Source organism: Dipodomys spectabilis, unplaced genomic scaffold (assembly GCF_019054845.1).
Source record: "Dipodomys spectabilis isolate Male_0828 unplaced genomic scaffold, ASM1905484v1 ptg000125l, whole genome shotgun sequence".
In the NCBI taxonomy this organism is placed as follows: domain Eukaryota; kingdom Metazoa; phylum Chordata; class Mammalia; order Rodentia; family Heteromyidae; genus Dipodomys; species Dipodomys spectabilis.
The window spans coordinates 12,368,184-12,388,713 of NW_024870802.1; the positions used below are offsets into that span (position 1 = coordinate 12,368,184).

The 20,530-nt window shown below is 52.9% G+C and overlaps 2 protein-coding genes across 3 annotated transcripts; both read right to left on the reverse strand.

Annotated features, from left to right (window-relative positions):
* Positions 1–14: 14 nt before the first annotated feature.
* Positions 15–10,646, reverse strand: Lzts2 (leucine zipper tumor suppressor 2). Of its 2 annotated transcripts, none has more exons than XM_042689502.1 (5): positions 10,524–10,646; positions 4,420–4,869; positions 2,242–2,895; positions 1,563–1,814; positions 15–801 (listed from the first exon to the last, which is right to left on the reverse strand). In XM_042689502.1, the coding sequence occupies exons 2-5, from the start codon at positions 4,825–4,827 to the stop codon at positions 118–120; spliced, it is 1,998 nt and encodes a 665-aa protein (XP_042545436.1). In that variant the 5' UTR covers positions 4,828–4,869; positions 10,524–10,646; the 3' UTR covers positions 15–117. The 2 variants fall into 2 exon arrangements, with proteins under 2 accessions (XP_042545436.1, XP_042545437.1); XM_042689503.1 differs by lacking the exon at positions 10,524–10,646 and adding an exon at positions 7,821–7,922.
* A 4,029-nt stretch (positions 10,647–14,675) lies between these two features.
* On the reverse strand, positions 14,676–20,350 carry Twnk (twinkle mtDNA helicase). Its single transcript, XM_042689501.1, has 5 exons — positions 18,651–20,350; positions 18,245–18,485; positions 17,939–18,046; positions 17,546–17,687; positions 14,676–15,008 (listed from the first exon to the last, which is right to left on the reverse strand). The coding sequence occupies exons 1-5, from the start codon at positions 19,891–19,893 to the stop codon at positions 14,700–14,702; spliced, it is 2,043 nt and encodes a 680-aa protein (XP_042545435.1). The 5' UTR covers positions 19,894–20,350; the 3' UTR covers positions 14,676–14,699.
* Positions 20,351–20,530: the final 180 nt, after the last annotated feature.

The following is a 20,530-nucleotide window of genomic DNA, read 5'->3' on the forward strand; positions in this document are numbered from 1 at the left end:
AGTGGGGGGGGTAGAGGAGTGGCTCTGGGACTCTTAAGTTGGAGGATGCTCAGTGGGGGCCTGAGTGGACCTATGGCTCCCACCTTCTTGGGCTGTGCTCCTTGTGGAGATGAAGCTCTAGATTTCTGTGGCAGTGATCTCCTCCAGGCAGATGCAGGGGGTGGGCTCAGCCAGGCCCAGGTCAGCAAGCTCACGGGCCTCCAACTCCAGACTGAGCTGCTGCAGCTCCTGTTCCAGCTGCCGGTTGCGCCGGTACATCTGGATGTAGTTGTGCTGCAGTTGCTTCTGGTACCGGATCACCTGCTCCTTCTCAGCCTGCCAGGCCATCCGCTCCCCCTCAAAGCTGTCCCTCTGTTCTTCACCTCGCCTCCGCTCCCGCTGCAGCTCAGTGCGCAGCCTTTCCACCTGCGCCCTCAGGCTGCCCCCTGCCCCGGCGGCTGCCCGCTGCACCTTGGCTTCATCACTCTCTGCCAGGAGGAATGGGTCAGCAGCAGCAGGTGGCACAGGAGGCTCCCGGAGCCCGGCTGCCTCTGTGTCCAACTGGCCAGCTTTCTCCCTAAGTCGCTCAGCCTCCTGGCGGTGCCGCTGTAGCTCCTGGGAACAGGTCTCCAGCTCGAGCTCCCGGGCTCGGGCTGCCTCCTGCAGGCCCCTGGCCCTGCCCTCACTGACACGCAGGGCAGCCCGGGCCTCCCGCAGTGCTACCCGCAGAGCCACCAGCTCGCTGCCCTTCTGAACCAGCTCTGCCTGAGACTCCTTCAGCTGCTGCTTCAGTAGAGAGATTTCACCTGACTTCTGGCATACCTGGGGATGAGAGATGGTTAGGAAGGATGGTGAGAAGAGTTCTCTGGCAGGCTGAGCCTTGGGCATCACGCTAAGCAGAAGAATGGCAATCATTATCCTCACTTTAGAGAGATGCAAATGGAGGTGCGTAACCCTAGTGACAGATCTAGTCATACAGCCAGTAGCCTGTAGTCCTGGCTATTCAAGAGGCTGAGATCTGAGGATCACAGTTTGAAGCCAGGCTAGGCAGGAAAGTCCATGAGCCTCTTACCTCCAATTAACCAACTGGAAGTGGAGCTGTGGCTCATGTGGTAGACTGCCAACTTTAAACAACAACAACAGCAACAAAAGATTAAGGTACAACATCTAGGCCCCGAGTTCAAGCCCCAATACCAATACAAAATGAATGAACGAATATTAAAAAAAAAGAGAACACAGAACTGGACCTTTTTCTTTCAGAGCTGGTCTTATCAAAGAATCCTGAAATCCTGGGGAAGAATACCACGTGGCTCTGGGGATGAGTGGGGCAGGTGTTGTGGGAGGGGGCGCAATTAAGGTAGTGTCCATGTGTCTAAGTAAGAGGCACGAGTGTCTTGGGTGTGAGTCAGTCTGCCTGGGTTCACATTACAAGACCTAACACAGGATGTAAGGAGACCCTCATCCAGATAGGAGGTCAGAGGGGCTCATCTCAGAGACGAGGAAGGATAAAGCCTCTGAGGAAGCTTGTTCAGTGTGTCTCGGAGTGACTCTCCTGCCTGCCTCCCTCCCACAGTCCAGCTCACCTCCCACTTGGTCTCCTCTAGCCGTGGCCCAAGCTCTCGCTGCTCTCGCTCAAAGGTAGCACAGCGCCGCTCCAGCTGTTCGCGCTCTTGCAGCAGCTGTGCAAAATCATCCTGCAATTGCCGCTTCTCCTGCTGCAGCTGGAACACTTGCAGCTGCAGCAGCTGCTGAGTCCGCTGTGCCCTCTGTGTGGCCTGCTGGGCCTGTGCTGTGCAGTCCTCACGTTCTCGAGGCCAGTGCCTTGGCCGGAATTCCTAGGGTGAGAAGGTAGAACCCCCACAAACCTCAGCCCTGGCTACCCCCACACACTCATTGCTCTGGTGGCCTCCTGTCTGGGCTCAGGGAAGGAGAGCATCCACAAACCTAGTGACTAAGTGCCTGCTACCGTCAGGCACTTACATGGTATGTTGAACACTTCATACCCTTTGCCTGATTTAATCCTCATAAGTGGAACCAGAAAAAATCAGTAAGGTTAGATAACTTCCTTGAGCCCCAAAAGCCTGGTACAAGGCAATGCTAGGCTTGACTCTTTATACTCTCAGACCAAGGCACACAGCTGAGGGGCTGGGGGGGGGGGGGGTAGATGTCACACTGTGATTGCCCACCCGCTCTGTCCCCTATAGAAATGCCTTGCATGATTCCCCGTGCCTCACCCGCCCCCAGTACTACCCCTGACCGCACCTGGCCTGTGGCACCCTCGCTCTCATCCAGACTGTCTCGCAGCTGCTGTAGCTCTGCCTCCCGGTCTCGAAGCTGTCCTTCCAGAACACAGTGCAGAAGGGCTTCATCCGAAGGAGGGGGAGGTGGTGGCGGTGGGGGTGAGCGGTCCCCACAGGAACTATCAGGGGAAGCCCGAGGCCCACTGCCCAAGAGTCCCCCAGGCACACGGCCCCCCAAGGAACCTGTGCTCTTGCTGGAGGAGGAGCGGCCACTGTCGGAGTGGGATGGCCCAGTAGGGGCCCCTCGGGCTGGCCCAGGCAGTGCCCCCCGCCCGTGGGAGGAGAAGTGCATGCCCGGGGAGCTGGTGGCTGGCTCAGCACCCCCCGTGCTGTAGGTGGGCAGGCTGGATAGTGAATTTCGGCCAGAGTCAGACAGCGTCCCTGAAGGGCAGCCGCTGGTCCAGCCACTCAGTGCTAGGGGCTTGTCAGCAGCTGAGGAGGAGGAGGAAGAAGAGGAGGAGGAGGCAGGGCCTCCAAACAGCTGTGTCAGGCTTCCCTGGCTTCCAGACAGCCCGGCAGCTCGAGGACCCAGGAAGCTAGGCAGGGTCGGTGCCCCTCGAGGTTTGGGCAACACTGGTTTGAAGGCTGTTGGGCGAATCAGGATTTTCTCCATGTTCTGAAACAGGGTGCCATGCGACATTGAGAATGACCTGCTTTCAAAGCCACCATACTTATTCCCTGCCCGCCGCCCCCCCCAACCCCAGAAGTAATTGCTATCATTGGCAGAGGGCCTCCTCAATTTTATGTCCAACAATTCAAAAGGTCTATTTGTAATCATTGCAACAGTCATATACAAGCAAAATACTATGACGATCTCCAAATTACACATGAGGAAGAAATGGAGGCTTGGCAAACTTAAAGACTTTGTCTAAAGTTAAAAGCTGCAGGCTAGCTGGGCACTGGTGGCTCACACCTGTAATCCTAACTAATCAGGAGGCTGATCTAAGGATAATGGTTCAAAGCCAGCCTGGACAGAACTACTTGTTGTGAGACTCTTATCTTCAATTAACCATCAAAAAGCCAGGGGCTGGGAAGTTGGCTCAGTGGTAGAGAGGCCCTGGGTTCGATTCCTCAGCACCACATAAGCAAAAAGAAAAAAAGCCGGAAGTGGCGCTGTGGCTCAAGTGGTAGTGCGCTAGCCTGGAGCTGAAGAGCTGAGGGACAGCACCCAGGCCCAGAGTTCAGGCCCCACAACCGGACCCAAAAAAAAAAAAAAACAAACAAACCATCAAAAAGCCAGAAGTAGAGCTGTGGCTGAAGTGTTAAGAGTCCTAGCCTTGTATAAAAAACACTAAGGGACAGTGTCCAGTAACAAGTCCCAGGAACAGCAGGCATGCACGCACACACGCACACACGCGCGCGCACACACACACACACACACACACACACACACACTTGTAGATTTTATATATATATGTGGGGCCTGAACTCTGGGCCTGGGCACTGTCCCTCAGCTCTTCAGCTCAAGGATAACACTCTACTACTTGAGCCACAGCGCCACTTCTGGCTTTTTTCTTTTTGCTTATGTGGTGCTGAGGAATCGAACCCAGGGCCTCATGCATGCAAGGCAAGTGCTCTACCACTGAGCCACCTTCCCAGCCCCTGTAGATTATATATAACTGGTATTATATATAACTTTAGCAACTCAGGAGGATTGCAGTTTAAAGCAGCCAGGGCAGAAAAGTCTGGGAGACTCTTAATAAACAGCAAAAGCCAGCAGTGGAGAGGTGGTTCAAGTAGCAGAGTGCTAGTCTTGAGTGATGAGTAAAAAGACTAAGGGAGAGCTCAAGGCCCTGATTTCAAGCTCCAGTGTTGTAATAATTTAAGCTACTAATATTTACTGAGTACTTGCTAGGTACTAGTACTATGCTAAGCGTGATTATTTAATTCTCAATACTAGCCTACAAAGGCTAGCCTACTACTATGACTATATACAAAAAAAAAAAAAAGTGGGGGGGGGGGGGCTTAGTTTAAATGGTTTCCCTGAGGTCACACAGCCAGTGTGAGGTACATAGGGGATTAGAACCCAGGGCTGGTGAATCTAGAGTCCATAATCTTTCCTGTATATAAACTTACAAATTCCAGTTTCCCAGGGGACAACTGGTTCCACTTAGGTCCCCCAAAAGGGGCCAGGCCTTACCTTCTCCAGCTTTCCAGAGACAGGGATGAGCTTGGGTGGGGGTCCCCGGAGGTGGGCATTGTGTGCCTGCTGCTCTCGGGTGTCCTCAATGTCACTGCTGGGGCTAGGAGGTGACTCTGTCCGAAAGTCTTCATTGATGTAAGTGAAGCTTGTGGCAGGGACAGTCTTTCTGGGAGGCACAGCTGGGCAGAGTGGCTCCTGCACCTCATAGCTACCCCGTAGCAGTCCATCCTGCTGGCGGAAGAATGTGGGCCCAGGAGCAGTGTGGTGGCGAGAAGGAGCTGGTCCCCCCGGGCAGGGCCGGCCCGAGATGAGACTGCTCACGCTGCCCATGGCTGGAGCTTGCGGGACAGTGGCAGCCTCAGGAGTGGGCTCCAGTGGGACTGGCAGAGTGTGAACAATGGCCATGGTGGCAGCGGCTCAGGCCTGGCCAGGGGCCTCTGGGGCAACCTATGAGCAGGGAGGGAAGTGTTGTCAGAGTCCCACCTATACAAACACCTCTCCTGTCCCCAGGCCCAACACCCCAACATCAGTAACAAGCCCCAATCTCTCTCAAAAATTCCCCTCCAAGGGGACTGGCATGAATCTCAATTCTCTCTGGGCCCCAGACCACACTGCCCAGTTGTGGCCTGCACAGGGCTGAAGACTGACTCCACCAAGCAGAGGTAATAAGGGTATGGCAGCCTGGGTAGTTATTCAAGGCAACTTGGCAGTGGAGACCCAGACCCAAGCCCAAACTTGCACCCTCAACAGAGGTCAGGACTCAGGTTAGGCAGGGAGCCCTAGCTACAGGTTCCCAGCACAGGTCCCTACTCTTTTGGGACAGGTAGCCTCATTACAGGGCAGTCCAGGTGGGCAGAAGTAATGTTAGGGATGCAATCACCAACTCAGATGGTAATTAGGGAACAAAGAGCCAAGGTCAGGCAGTGCTCTGTCTCCAATTTCTAGGCCTCAGTTTCTCCCAGACAGAGAGGCGGCAAGGCTGGAGCTGGCCCAACAAGAACCCCGCAGCTCTTAAGGAGCCCCTAAGTGCCCTTGGGGGTCTCCATTCTCTCAGAGGATGCAGGCTTCTGCTTGTTTCCATGACAATTCCTGGCTTTGCCCACCCAATCAGTTGGGTCTGCAGGAGCCTGCACAGGCCCTGACCTGCTACTGACCTCCAGTAAAACCATCCTGCAAGGCTGCTTCCCAGAGTAGCCCCTAAGGGATGCAGGCAGGAGCCCACCACCACCTCAGCAGCTGCTCCAAGATCTCACTGGCTTGGATCTCAGACAAGAGGGCTCCTCCTCCCCTGGCCTTGCGCCTTCCTGGAAGGGGACAGCAGGCCTCCACCCGGAACTCCCTCCCAGTTCTGAGGCAGCTGATGACCAGGACTTAGGCATCTGCTGAAGTCATCATGCAGAGAAAGGGCCAAGAAGTGGACAGAGAATTTCATGGGAGTGGACTGTGTACATTTACATACTTTTGTGAGTATATGCACAGAAGCCTGAAAATGAACACTGTGCATGTACATGAAAATGTGTGTGTAAGTCTGGTGAGGGAGTGTATGCATGTTGGGATAGAAGTGCCAGTACATTCATACACACATACATATGAATTCTGATGTGTAGATTTTACAAGACCATGTGTAAAGGAGCAATCGCTTTTAAAAAGTATGACAAAATTCTAGATATGTATGTTCTAAGTACATTTGTTGTGTGTGATGGTGACCATGACTAAAAAAAAAAAAATGTGAGTCAGGTACTGGTGGCTCATGCCTATAATCCTAGCTGAGTACTCAGGAGGCTGAGATCTGAGGATTGCCATTCAAAGTCAGCCGGGATAGGAAAGCCCATGAGACTCTTATCTCCAATAAACCACCAGAAAACAGGAAGTGGTTCTGTGGCTGGAGTGCTAGCCTTGAGCTGAAGAGGTGAGGGACAGCACCCAGGCCCAGAGTTCAAGCCCCACAACCAACAAAAAAAAAAAAGGAAGAAAGAAAGAGGGGCTGGGAAGGTGGCTCAGGGGTAGAGCACTTGCCTTGCATGCATGAGGCCCTGGGTTCGATTCCTCAGCACCACATAAGCAAAAAGAAAAAAGCCGGAAGTGGCGCTGTGGCTCAAGTGGTAGAGCGCTAGCCTTGAGCTGAAGAGCTGAGGGACAGTGCCCAGGCCCAGAGTTCAGGCCCCACAACCGGACCCCCAAAAAAAAAAAAGAAAATAAAGAAAAAAGGAAAAAAAGTGTGGATATAACAACGACCGGACCCAAAAAAAAAAGAAGGAAAAAAAGTGTGGATGTAACAGTAAATTCATGCACGTGAGTTTATGTGTAAACTCTGATATGTATATCTTACACAGTGTGTGAACAGAAGGTGTGTGCAAATATGTACAGAGGAATCTGTACAATGTTTATGGGAGAAGGGGGGCTGAGAGGCATACAAGGCCACCTGGGTGAGTGGAAGGCTGGCTTTTTTTACTCTGGGGGATGGGTAGGTGAGCCCCATCTGTTCCCCTTTTTGCCTGTACTTCCATTCAGTCCACCCAAGTGTTAAAAGACACTTGAGAAAAGCAGATCCAGACTGAGGGAGGAGTTGCTGGGACCTGGGGTAGGGTACCCAGGCCTCCATAAGGGGTCCTGGCTCTGAATAAAGCTGATAGGGAACACTACTCCAGGGCATGGGGCAAACAAGGGAAGGGGCTGGCATTCTTGGGTACTCTTACGCACTTTAGAGAGCACAGAAAGTGAGAGCCAAATGGAAAAGGGCAGCTGCAGACAAGACTCTCGGAAAGACAGGAACCCAAAGACAAGAGACAAAGAGAGGCCTGGAAGCTCAGGCAGGAGGAGCCAGAGGGAAACCCAGAAGCCGTGGTGGCTGAATTCGGCTAAGGGCCCCTAAATTCAGACGGATATAAAGCTGGGCCTGGAGAACAAGGCATCTGGAAGGCCAGGCCTAGCCTGCCAGGCTCTGGCTCCTGCTCCAAGAGCCGGGAGAGAGGAGGGGCAAGCGGCTCCATTTTGAGAATGCGTTGGTGGCTGTGGGAAAAGGGAACCCCTGGCTCTCCCCAGCACTCCCTGAGGAATCCCTCTGGTACAGGAAAGCCCTCCCCTCCCCCCGTGGTGGGCAGGGGGAGTGGGGGACTCAGCCAGAGCCAGAAAGGAGCCTGGCCCAGGTCCCAACTCTCACAGACCTCAGGGTGGGGAACTGGAGAGTTGGGGAAAGTCTCTCCCCCAAACTCCAGAGGCCAGCCTGGAATCACGAGTTCTTATTCCGCAACAGGAAGCCGCTTCCCCCCCCCCCCACTTTCCCCGACCCCCAAGAGTCCACCCCCTTTTCATGAAGCAGGGGGGCTCGTGGAACGCCGCTTCCCTATGGGACCGCATCGTGTAAAAGTTGAGGCGCCCCCAAGCCCCAGCCCCCTCACCTCCACCGCGTTGCTCCATGCTCAGCCCTGGGCCGCCCCGAGCGTTCCACAGGCGCGCCGCCCGCTCCAGCCCGCGCGCGGCCACACTCCGAGGGGGAAGCGAGCGCGGCCTGGCCCGACCCGGCCCCGCCTCCGCGGTGCCCCCTGCCCCGGCCAGCCCCCGCCCGGCCCGAGTGGGCGGCGCGCGCGGCGCGGGGGAGGGTCTGCGGGGCGTCCCCGCCCCGGGGCGCGGACACGCGCAAGCACCCCACGTCACGCGTGTCGGCCCGGGCGCACGCAGGGGGCTGGCACGGCGGCGCCCGGGGCCCCTTCCCTGCCAGGCCCGGTGCTCATGTATCGGGGTGCTCGGATCGGATCGGGACTCCGAGGGCGGGTCACCCTCTGCCCGAGCTGGGGCCCAGGGGCCAGCAGCAGCTGGTCATTGTTGAAACACAAAAGGCCGAGGCGCGGCGGCGCTCGCTCCTCCCCTCCCCTTCTTTAAACGAAGCCTTCCCGGCCAGACCCACTCCAGCCTCCGAGTCCAGAGAGGCGACCGGCCGAGGGTCGGTTTCCCCCTCTCCGGCTACCAACGCCCCGCAACCCCGCACAAGTCGGGGCCGAGGAGCTGTAGCTGCCTGCCCCACCCCCAGGCTTGGAGGCAGCACTCTAGGTTTGCTCACGCGGCGCCACCTGGCGGTCCCGGGAACCACACATCAGCTCCCCCCCCCACACCCCCTTTACCACTCCGGGCACCCTCATCCCTCTCCAAGCCGGGTGCCCTCAGCCCGCAAGCCCAGGCCTGTCCTTGGATCGCCTCAGATCTCCCCAGCCTGACCTCCCAGTCATCTGCTAGAAGAGAGGTCAGTGCTCAGAGAGGAGCATCACCCCAACAATCTCGGGTGAGTGGTCCAAACCTACAGTCCAAACCTACACAGCAGACAGCATCCCATTGTCTTTCCCAGAATCACAAATATTCCAACCCTCTCGAAAACAGCACAATCTTAACACCCACTCGACCTTTCCCACATTCTGTCTCAAGGCAGCCACAATCAGTCTCATCCGTCACGTGATTCCAAGTTCCTTCATTCTGTAATCTCCTAGGCCAAATCTCACAGTCACTCGCTGGTGCACGCCTGTTGTGCCCTCTTTCACAACTGTTAGGTCTTTAAAAACCATTTTAAATAGGCAAGTCTCAGCCCTCTTTTCAAACACTGCCTCATAGGTAACCCCCCCCCCCACACACACACACACATTTCACAAATTATCACATTTTCCCTGAGAGATTTTCAGTGACCTGGTCAGGTCAGCTAATGCCTGTACCCCTGGGCAAGGCCAGCCTCCCTCCCCAGTAGCCTCCCCCTGAGGCTCAAGGCCTGCCAGAGCTGGGCTCAGCCCCAGGAAGGAGCATTCCCCCCCCCTTCCAGGCCACAGCCTGGCCGGCTCTCAGCTCTATTTTTAGCTCTATGGAAAGGGTTGTTTTTCTTTCTTTTTCCCTGGAAAGGGAAACATAGCCCAGCCACACTCAGGCTCAATTCCAGACCCTCAGCCTCACAAGGGCAGACAGAATCTCTCTCCCCAGTGGAGACCCCCATCTCTGGCCTTGCCCTGATCTCTGCCTCCTAGGGCACCAAAAGCCTCCTCCCCTTTCTGGCAGCCGGCCCAGAAGCTCCAGCAGCAGCTGGGCTCAGCATGGGGAGGGGGAGGGGACAGGAATGGGGGCGGGGTGAGACTAGAAGAGAGGCTGGGCTACAGCTCCCTCATGGGGGGGGGGGGCGGGTAATCTTCCTTGACCCCCTCGGTTACTGGGGAGTATTTACTCTTATGTATTCCCTTTGGGGAGGGGAGAGGGCCCCTCTTACATTGGTGGGCTCCTGGTGCTACGCTGGGAGGAGGAGCTCCTGGTCCTGCCAGGGATGGAGGTGGCTGGTGGCAGGAAGGGGATTCAAAGGCAGCTGCTCCCTATGCTGGGGGCGAGGGATAGGGGCAGCTGTCTACTGCTATCAGAGGCCTCCCTCCAAATACCTTCAAGTAAGAGGGCTCCGGAGCTGGAAGACAAGGAGCACAAGAAGCCTCACCCCAGCCCAACAGTCTCTGGGCCTCTCTAGCCACTCCGGCTCCAGGAGGCGTAGTGTTCCCATTCCTGGGAGAGTTTTAACACTGCTTCAGGCTTAAAATGGAATACAGCCCTGCACCGGACCAAGCACATTCGTCCTGGCCTGGGAACGGGGTTCCCTGACCTGTGATGGGATTGGGATCCCACAGTTCACCAAACTACAGACCAATCACGTGCCCTGCGCCTCTGTTTACCTCTTGGTCTACACCTGCAAGCAGGCAGCCGGGAAGTAGGAACCGGAGACGCGTCCCACCCGGCCCGCCCCGGCCGGCAGTCACGGGGTGGCCTCCCGGAGCCCAGCCCGCCGGGGGCTGCGCGCCCGGGGACCCTGCAGCTGGGAGGGTGGGGGTCCCTCACGAAGCGCGTCTTTTTCTAGAGCACGTGGGTCCCAAAGGCGTGCGAGGGGCACAGTGCACGCGTGCATGGCGGTCTAGCCGTACAAGTTTCTCCGGTCGCTGGGCTGTTCAGCCTCCCCGCTGCGCTCCACCAAGTGGGGACTCCCTCCTCGCTCCAACCCCCAGCTTCTCCAGACACGAAAAGTTGGCCCGGAACGGGGATTTCCGAAAGGCAAGTTTCTGCACTCCGGTCAGGCCCCCCACTCACACACTCACCCAGTGCCGCCGCGCCCCGGCCAGGGTCCCGCTCCAGCGCGCTCACTTTCTCTCCGCGAAAACTCCGGCGCCCCGGCGGTTCCCGGCTCCCGACTCCCAGCGCCAGCCCGGCCCGACTCGGTGCAGCGGGGCGGGGCAGCCGAGACCGCGCCCCCAGCCCGGGGAGGGGAGTGGTCTGCGCCCAACACTCCCAATGCCGAGCCGGCTGAGTACCCAGCTCCAAAGTAGCTCGACACCGAGGCTGCCCTTTGACTTCACAGCTCGTCGGACTTGCCTTTCGACTAGGGAAGGGGCGCGCGGCACGTGGCCGAAAGCTAAGCTACCAGCTCCCCTGAGCAGCTCTAGGACTCGACTCCGCCACCCTTTTCTCCGCGGCGAGGAGACCAATCCGGTTCTCCTCCAAGAAAGACAGGGAAAACCCCTAGGAGCAGACAATTAGGGCTCTAACTTCACCAAAACAGTCCCCCTCCCCACCCCCGCAACTCCCAAAGAAGATTTGGGCTTCAGTTTGCCCAAGCAGAACCAGTACCTCCCCCTTCTTATGTAGGTGTATACCACCCACGTGAGCTGGCTGCTAGTCCTGGCCCCCCACAGGGCATGGCTAGGCTTCTTTAGACTCATAAAAAGTCCCACCCACAAGCACAAACAGGAAGTTGGTTTGTACTTCAAGGAGGTACCAAGGGCTCACCCTCCCTCTGGCACTTCAGGCAGCCTTGGGAAGGCCCAAGTCAGGTATGTGGGCCATATTTGCAGCCTGAGTCCTTGGGCTGCAGGAGACTGGTGAGTTTAGTGTCTTCTCAAATCCATCCGATGTAGAGGAAGCTTCTGGAGGACCAAAGCTGCCCCTTACAACAATGTATGACGCCCCTTACAACAATGTATGACACACGCATTGTCAGCCTTGAGGACAGGCTTGCAGATGCAATCCTACCCTGCTTGGCCAGGCCCTTCCTGAGCTCTCAAGATTTTTTTAACGAAGGATTTTAGTACAACAGGGTTAAAGTTGGGGAAAATGGAGAAAAGAAACATTTCCTGTGTTCCATGCAGAAAATGGGAGTTAATGATTCTTAAGGATTGTAGGTTCTTTACCATTTGAACACAATTATCAATCCTATACTCTTGTTTCAAGCCATTAGCTGGGTACATCAACAGTGGCTCCCAGAGTCCTTATGCAGAATCTAGGGATTTCCTCCAGTCTACCTTCTAAGTTCTTGGGATTCCTGAACACACTTTGGACTAATCTTAATGCTGGGAGTTTAAAGCAGGTATGGAGTGGAATGTATTTGTGTAGTGAGCAGGGAACAGGGCTGTTAGCTTCTCCTCACCATTCTGAAGCATGCCATTGGAGGTGGGGGAGGGTCTACCAGAGAGGAGAAGCAAGACTGGTTCTCTCTCTGATTTAGAACCTCACCAGGTCTCCCTACTGGAAACTCCTAACAGGCTTTCTGCAAACACATCATTCTAGGAGGAATGTGAAATTCATGTTCTTAAAGGTAAGACTAATCTGGTGGTGTGCATCTGGAAGGAATGGCTGACTTCCACATTACAGATGCTGGATGAGGCCTAGAAACAGCCAACGGCTGGCAATGATTACTGTGGGAATTAGACAGGCCTGGCTCCAGCCAGTCTGGGAGAGACCCCCAAGAAAGCAGGCCCTGGAGGAACTACCCCCACCCCAGGTTCTTACCCAAGAACAGCTTTGCAGCAGCTTGGCTACAAGGTCTAAGAAGATATGTGTGGCTATACTTTTCAAAAGACTCCAGACCTTTCCACCTTTCTAGAGAGCAGTAAACGTTCATCTTTACCAGAACAAAAGGATTCTTCAAGCACTAGTCTCTTCTCCATTTATGTTGAAGTTGGGACTAAAATATCAGAAGAAATCAAAGTCATCATTTGAAAATAATTGACATGATCTGCAGGTCTTTTCTTTTTGTTTTTTGGCCAGTCCTAGGGCTTGAACTCTGGTTGTGGGCACTGTCTCTGAGCTCTTTTGCTCAAGGCAAACACTCTGCCACCTGAGCCACAGCACCACTTCCAGCTTGTGTATATGATACTGAGGAATTGAACCCAGGGCTTCATGCATGCTAGGCAAGCACTCTACTACTAAGCCATATTCCCAGCCCTGCAGGTCATCTTTTTTCACTTCCTAGCGTTTATTAAAATGAAGACTTAGCGGGCTGGGAAGGTGGCTCAGTGGTAGAGCGCTTGCCTTGCATGCATGAGGCCCTGGGTTCGATTCCTCAGCACCACATAAGCAGAAAGAAAAAAGCCGTAAGTGGTACTATGGCTCAAGTGGTAGCGTGCTAGCCTTGAGCTGAAGAGCTGAGAGACAGCGCCCAGGCCCAGAGTTCAGGCTCCATGACCGGACCCGAAAATAAAAATGAAATAAAATGAAGACTTCTAGATCCTTCCTCAAATTCTGGAACTAGAAGTATATGCAGGACAGGAGAGGATCAGAAATGGAGTTGGGCTCTGTATTTTTCTTTTTTACTGATGGTACTGGGGTTCAAAGTCAGGACCTCATACTTGCTAGGCAGATCCTCTATCATTTGAGCCACATCTCTGGCCCTCCCCACCCCTCATTTTTGAAACAAGTCTTGCAGTAGTCTGGGCTGGCTTCAGACTCTTCATCCTACAACCATGTGCACCAGCTTGGTTTATTAATTTTCTTAACAAATCCCCAGGAGTTCTGGCGTATATTAAAGAGAACCGTGGAAGAGGGTACTAGAGGGAAATGGATGGGAGTACAGATAAGAATAAGTTGAGTCTTGCAGGGCATTATGGTATACATGTAGTAGTAGCATTTAGGAAGAGGCAAAAGGATCTAGAGTTTAAGGCCGGCCCCTGTATAAAGAAAAAAACATACAGTTAGCACACCCCCATCTCTCCTAGGCAAGGAAAGATATGAAAGGAAGGTAGGATGTGAAATTATACCTCAAGGCTCAAAGGCCTGGAAGTGGGGGAGGGACCCATCCACTCCCAATTCGGTGTGGAAATCCAGTTATAGACTGGGGAGACACCTGGTGGACACATAAGAAAGAACACACACACACAAAAAGCAATTTTTTTTTTTTTAACTAAAATTAGAAATGGCTGTATTTATAAAAAGTCAACTCCAGCTGTTTGAGACAGCATATATGGAACCACTGTCCAAGTGGCAGGCACCTTTGGGCTTTTCCATGGCTCTACGGCCAGCAGTATTACACAGCTAAGCACCAATGCCAGCAGGCTCTACAAAAGTGGAGAGCAGAAAAGACTTGGTACCCACCATGTTACCCTTTAGCTCCAAAAGCCTAAAGCCTGGAATTTCAACAAGTCCCCTATTTAAACTCCAACTTCAGGAATTTCAAGTGTGCCTTGCTCACTGCCATCTCAGGGCTCTGTACTTTGCTCTCTGCCTGGATCCCTTTCTCCAGATGCTTACATGCTTGTTCCTACATGTCACATGCCCTCTGTTCCGAAACACCTTTTCAGACTATATAAACAAGCCTGTAAGCACTCTTACCACATTACAGTTTTACTTTTGGTCAGTGCTTTGTGTTCTTGCTTGCTCATGGCTGGCACTCTACCACTCAACTTGTTCTGATCTTAGCCTCCAGAGTAGCATGAGATAACCAACAACCAACACTTGTCTTTTTTGGTGTATGTCCTGGGGCTTGAACTCAGAGCCTGTAAGCTGTCCCTGGGCTAGTGCTCTACTATTTAAGCCACACCTTCAATTCTGGATTGTTTGGTATTTAATTGGAGATAAGAGTCTCTTGGACTTTCCTGCCCAGGCTGGCTGTAAACTCAGATCTTAGCCACATAAATAGCTAGGATTACAGGCATAAGCTATCAATGTCCGGCTTCTGACACTTTTCTTTATAGGCTTTATTACTAAAACTATATTTGTTCTTTGACTTGTCTCTTCTACCATGATCTGGGTTCTGTGGATACAGACCTTACCTGTCTTTGCAGTGCTGATATACCAAACTTCAAACAAAGCCAGGCACACAGTAGGTCCTCAAATAGCTGCTAAATTGAATTTTCTCATTACAGAACTCTGCACTAGACTGAGAAGGACCCACAGTTGAGAACTACATGAAAAAAGAGCTCTAGCAAAGGGCCAAAAAGTCTGTGCCCTAGCCTGTCCCATCAGGCTCATTTCAGTGAGCAGTTCTGCACTAACTTGAAAACTTAAGAGTTATCTGGCTGGTGGGAGTTCGTGTCCTGGACTGAACCAGTTTCAGAGTTCTGGGACCCAGAACCTTTTTTTCCAGAAGAGGGCTTTTTGGCCACAAGTCCATTATCATCCTTGATCTTCTTCAGTCGTGCCTTGCTCTTTGGTGGGACAGAGAAGGTAAGCGAGGTCTTGTTGAATTCAAGTGAGAAGACACCTACATCTCCATCAAAACGGTTCTTGGATACCTGCAGATACCGTTTACCCGGCCCAGTTACCAGCTTCCTGTCCTGCAGAATCAGAACATTGTCAGCTTCTTGGCTTGCCTAAGGGATAAGGGGAAGGGGACAGAAGGAAGAAGAAAGGAAGAAGCAATATGATCAAAGCCGTAGAAAGGAAGGCTGTGAGTACATAGGGGAGTGGCAAATACAGGGAGAGGGAAAGCACTACCCCGTCACTGGCAAGAACAGGGAGAGGGAAAGCACTACCCTTCCACCAGCCTCTTTGAATAATTAACTACAAACTATGCTAGGGCCACTCATCTCCCAGGTCCATGACAATAAGTCTGCTACTGCTTCAGACTTTGTCTATATTGCTCTTTGCTTGCAACATCTCTTCTCTATACTGGGCTACCACACTCAACATAGGTGCTTTACAGGCCTATCTAAATGTCACACTTCATAAGAGAGGTCTTTTGTTTTTTGGGTTTTTTTTGGGGTCCGGTCGTGGGGCCTGAACTCTGGGCCTGGGCGCTGTCCCTCAGCTCTTCAGCTCAAGGCTAGCGCTCTACAACTGGAGCCACAGCGCCACTTCCGGCTTTTTTGCTTATGTGGTGCTAAGGAATTGAACCCAGAGCCTCATGCATGCAAGGCAAGCGCTCTACCACTGAGCCACCTTCCCAGCCCAGGTCTTTTGTTTTCAGTTGTTTTTCCTTTTTTGTTGTATTAGGGATTAAATCCAGGGCCTTGGCTTGTTAGACAAAAATCTCATCACATCCTTAGCCACATCCTTAGCCCTATGGGTTTGCTATTTTGAAATTGTTTTTTCTTATTGTGATTCTCCTATTTATGCTTCCTACGTAACTTGGTGTTTTGTTGTATGCCAGTACTGGGGCTTGAACTTAGGGCCTCATGCTCTCACTTGCCTTTTTTGCTTAAGCCACCAACCTACCTCTCTATTCTGGCTCCGCTTGTTACCTGGAGGTAAGAGTCTCACAAACTTTTCTAATTATTGGCTTCCAACCATATTCTTCAGCCTCCTGAGTAGCTAGGATTACAGACATGAGTCCCTGGACCCTAGATTGTTTCCTATATAACTGGGATGTTAACCATGTAAGGCCACATTTGACTTTCATTGGTTGACATGAGGTCTTGTGAACTTTTGTCCAAGCTGGTTTCTAACCTCAAATCTCCTGAGGAACTACGACTATAGGCATGAGCCACTGTACCTGCTTCCCTTTCATTTCTACCATATTTTTGCTAACTTTGCCCAGGTTGGCTGCAAACTCTAGACCCTCCTGTTTCCATTTCCAAAGTAGCTTAGCTGGGATTGTAAGTATGGGCCACAATGACTGGTTTTAGAGAGGCCTTCTTTTTTTGGAGGGGGAAGGCAGGTTGGGGACAATAGGAATTTGAACTTAGGGACAGCGTTTAAGTGTTCTACGACTTAAGCCATACCTCTAGCCTTTCTTGCTTCTGTTTTATTTTCTAGATGGGGTTTCTGCTTTTGCTTGAGGCCAGCCTTAGACTGAGATCTTCCTACCTACCAAATCATGAGTAGACAGGATGACAGGCATATGCCACCATATCTAATTTTTTTCTTTTCTTTTTTTCTTGGTTGTAGGGCTTGAACTCTGGGCCTGGGCACTGTCCCTCAGCTCTTCAGCTCAAGGCGAGCATTCTACCACTTGAGCCACAGCGCCACTTCCAGTTTTTTGGTGGTTTATTGGAGATAAGAGTCTCTCGGACTTTCCTCTCCAGGCTGGCTTTGAACCGAGATCCTCAGATCTCAGACTCCTGAGAAGCTAGGGTTACAGGCATGAGCCACCGGCGCCCGGTTAGGGACCATTCTTGATGGTCTTAAAGTACTACCATTTTTCCACTTCTACATTATTCTTTCCTAGCTTCGTGTCCATTTAATTATGACACAGTTTGTGCTCCTCAACCTGAATTTCTTTGCCCAGCCCAGACCTGGCATGTAATAGGCACCCAGTGTGCCATTGGAAATTTCAGGCTTGGGCTGGTCCTTCAGCTTAAAAGTCCCTCCTATTTATTTAGCTAACACCTACTCCAGGCCTCAGTGTAATCTTTGTTGACACTTCCTCTGCGAAGTCTCCCCAGATGTTCCAAACTAACTCAGACCTGTTTATCCTTTGCTCCCCAAATACCTGTGCTATCTATTCTTGGCTCATCATAACGACTTGCAATCACTGTTCCTCTCCTAGAAGACATAAATCCTGAAGGGTAAAGAACCAACTATTAACAACCTTTGTGTTTTGGGCACACGTATCCTCATGTCATAGCTCTAGTGGCACTGCCTCCTGCCTGTTCAAGACAGTCAAGATGGTTTAAGATTGACTGAGAAGGGGCTGGGAAGGTGGCTCAGTGGCAGAGTGCTTGCCTTGTATGCATGAACCCCTGGGTTCGGTTCCTCAGCACCACATAAGCAGAAAAAGCCAGAAGTGGTGCTGTGGCTCAAGTGGTAGAGTACTAGCCTTGAACTGAAGAACTGAGGGACAGTGCCCAGGCCCAGAGTTCAGGACCCACGGTCAGATGGAAAAAAAAAAGATTGACTGAGAAATGTCCCCAGTCACACCTGCCCGCCCCCTCTATTCTCCAGCCTGACCTTCTTTAAAGCCACTCACTTTGGCTGAGCCAAAAATGGATGCTGTCTGTAGTTCCTTGTCATCATCTTCCTTCCGGGGGTGAATGACCAGTGTTACATGGCAGCTGTTGTCTGTTGCAAATTTCCGAAAGGCCCCCACAATGTAGTCTTGAGCTGCAATCCTATCCCCAAACAATGAAAAGAGGTTATTGGACAGGTAGGACAGGAACATGCACACACTCTTGAGCAATTTACATTTCCCCACAAACTATTCCAACCTCACTCTAAACCTGAAGACTTACACTCAGGTCTCTGTCCATAATTCCTGCTATCATGTTCCCATTCCCCTGCCTTGAAAATAAAGTGTATGTGGCTAGAGGCCAGCTTCCTGAGAAGACAAGTATGTTCAAGTTAGACAAGAGGAAGTTGTTACCTGTCTGTAGACAGCTGCTCATGACCCATCATGAATTGCAAGTTGTCGATGACCACATGACAAACATCATAGACATAGACCGCATGTTGCATTGTGTCTATTACAGACCTGGGAAGAGGCAATGAATTGAGAGTCTATTATTACAAGTGGCCCCCAGGTGAGTTGCTATTCTTTGAGAACTCCCATTCTTTGAAATCCATCTATTTGAAAACTCAAAGCCTACTAAAGGAGACCTAGAAGGAGTTCCACCAGCGCTAGGTAGGGAATCAAAGGTGCTAAATGTTGGTTAGGCTCTGAGGATCTCACCTGATGTTCTGCTGTCCGTGGAAAGTCATGAAATAGAGGGGCAGGTCCTCAAAGCGGTCAGCCCACTCTTCATATTTGTCCAGTTGCTCTTCCAGGCGTCCCAAAGCAAACTGGGTCAGCATGACTCGGGCTAGTCTCACGTTGCTGATCTCAAAGCTCCCCCACAGTGTGTTGACCCCCTGGGTACACAAATCCAGGGCATACTCACTGATGAACGTCGTTTTTCCACTGCCTGTTGGCCCTGCAGGAGGTAAGAACACAGCCCTGGGTGAGGAGCAAAGTCTGATCCTTGAACCAAGGCAGGTCAGGGAAGCCTTCTTTTCAACATTCTCAGAAGCCCAAACCCATGCTTTTGTACCTGGTCCCCTGACCCTTCACCCCAAGCAGTGATTTCCCAAAGGATCACCTGTGAAGACTGTCAGCTCGCCCTTCCGATGCCCCTTCAAGAGACGATTGAGGTCTGGGAAGCGGCTCCAGCGGATGCCAGCTGTTTGGTCCACATTCGACAGTTCTCCCAGTACCTCTTCTCGGAGCTGCCGGAAAGATACAATAGACTTGTGCCAAGCAGGGAGGGCAGTCCGAAGAATTCGAGAAAGACTTAAGCCTTGGTTCAGGGCCTCCAGGGGATGCGGTTGTTGGTTCCCAGGTCGCACCAAGGAGCATCTCTTGGGGTTCAGTTTTCGAGCAAATAATTTGGCAGCTTCCCAGGACCGGAGGTCATCCCCGAGCCAAAACACAATACGTCGGAACTGTTCAAGGTAAGGGAGTAATGCAGGGGGCAGGCAGACTGTTCCTCGTGGTAGGGCCAGAGTAGGAAGCCCTGTGGCCTGGCTCAAGGCCAAGCTGTCCAGTTCACGACTTGTCAGGACTACCTCGACATCTCGACGGCTGATCAGTGGTAATCCAAACAGGTTGTGGAAGGCACCAGGCCGGGGAATAGTGGTCTCCACATATCGTACTCTCTCCCCTTGGCCTTCAGCTCCTAGTAGCTTCAAGCCTCTTAATCCTAACCCCCCAGGGGAGAACCAAGGGAAGACCAGGCTTCGGGTAGGTCTCAAATATCGAACACTGAAACGTTTGAGTGTGTCGTCTGTCACCTTGGTGAGGCCAAACATCACACGAGCCAGCTGAGCCTCCTCTGGGTCAGGCAGCTCCCCCAGGGGTACTGCTCGATTCCAGATCCTCTGGATCTCCTCACTGTCCTGAGCTTCTGGGCCTTCAGTAAGCAGGATCCCCTCCCTGGCCTTGTCCCCTCTTCCTTCCACGCTGGCCTGGAAATCTTCCCAGCTTCCCTCTGCTAGGCTGGTCATGCAGAGAAAACGTCCTGTGGTTTTATCAATGAAGAGGCTGAAGGAAGCATTAGTATTAGTCTGATCTTTGACCTCAGAGGATTCCACAAAGGGACTGGGTGCCCGAAGACAGCTGTGACCATCCTGGAAGGGGATCCCATGTGTGCGCAAATACTGGCGGATTTCGGTTGTAGTTAGAGGTAACACTGGCACCTCCAAGGCTGGGAGAGCTTCCTTCCTGTATCGTCTGCGAGGAGGTCCTGGGACCAAGCTGCGGGGCAAACCCCTTCGACCCATCCACTCCCCTCGCAAGGACAGCAAAATCCGAAGGGGGGATGCACCTCTGAAAAGGACCCACATCCCTACTGCGAAAGCCTGCTTTTGGTGGCTTTCATTAGCGCAGACCCTAGCATTTCAGAGCCCTCACTCTCTCCAACTCTCCCCCGTCATCACCCTACTTGAATCCTTCTCAATCTCTCTACATTGCTACTTCACGTCTCTGTCCATCCACACCGATGTCCCGCTCTAACGACTCCCCAGGTCCTAAATGGATTCGGCCACTGCCTCACGTCTGGGACCCTCTCCAGGTCCCTGGACGCCACGGTTTCTCTGAATCATCTCCTCATCTCTCGCACCCCTCTACAGACCCTCCTCGCTGCCCTCATCTCTGCGGCCATCTGCATATTCTCAGCGCTAGGCCCCAACTAGGGACCCTCCTCGCCGCGCGGCTCCAGCCGCCCAGAGTCCTTCCACGTGGTTAGGGAGCCACAACCCGACTCCCGTCACACCTCCCCGGGTCTTCCCTCCGCTCGACGACAAGCGGCCCCAGGGTTCCACACCTAGCCTCGCGCCCCCACCCGCGTCTCTCCCCCTTTTCGCCCGAAACGTGGGTCACCTGCACGCGCCACTCAACTGTGACCTCGGAAGCAAAACTCTCCGGTCCGCGGATGTCTCCGGAACCGGAAGTCCCGGATTCGTCCCGCCTTCGCTCTCCGCG

Excerpts from the sequence above, each read along its gene's own strand:
- Lzts2 (XM_042689502.1), bottom strand. The coding sequence starts at position 4,827 with ATGGCCATTGTTCACACTCTGCCAGTCCCACTGGAGCCCACTCCTGAG. Across the intron at positions 1,815-2,241 it reads GCGAGGGTGCCACAGGCCAG|GAATTCCGGCCAAGGCACTG; the intron begins GTGCGGTCAGGG and ends TTCTCACCCTAG. Across the intron at positions 802-1,562 it reads TAGAGGAGACCAAGTGGGAG|GTATGCCAGAAGTCAGGTGA; the intron begins GTGAGCTGGACT and ends TCTCATCCCCAG.
- Twnk (XM_042689501.1), bottom strand. The coding sequence starts at position 19,893 with ATGTGGGTCCTTTTCAGAGGTGCATCCCCCCTTCGGATTTTGCTGTCC. Across the intron at positions 18,047-18,244 it reads CACGGACAGCAGAACATCAG|GTCTGTAATAGACACAATGC; the intron begins GTGAGATCCTCA and ends GCCTCTTCCCAG. Across the intron at positions 15,009-17,545 it reads CCATTTTTGGCTCAGCCAAA|GCAAGCCAAGAAGCTGACAA; the intron begins GTGAGTGGCTTT and ends CTTATCCCTTAG.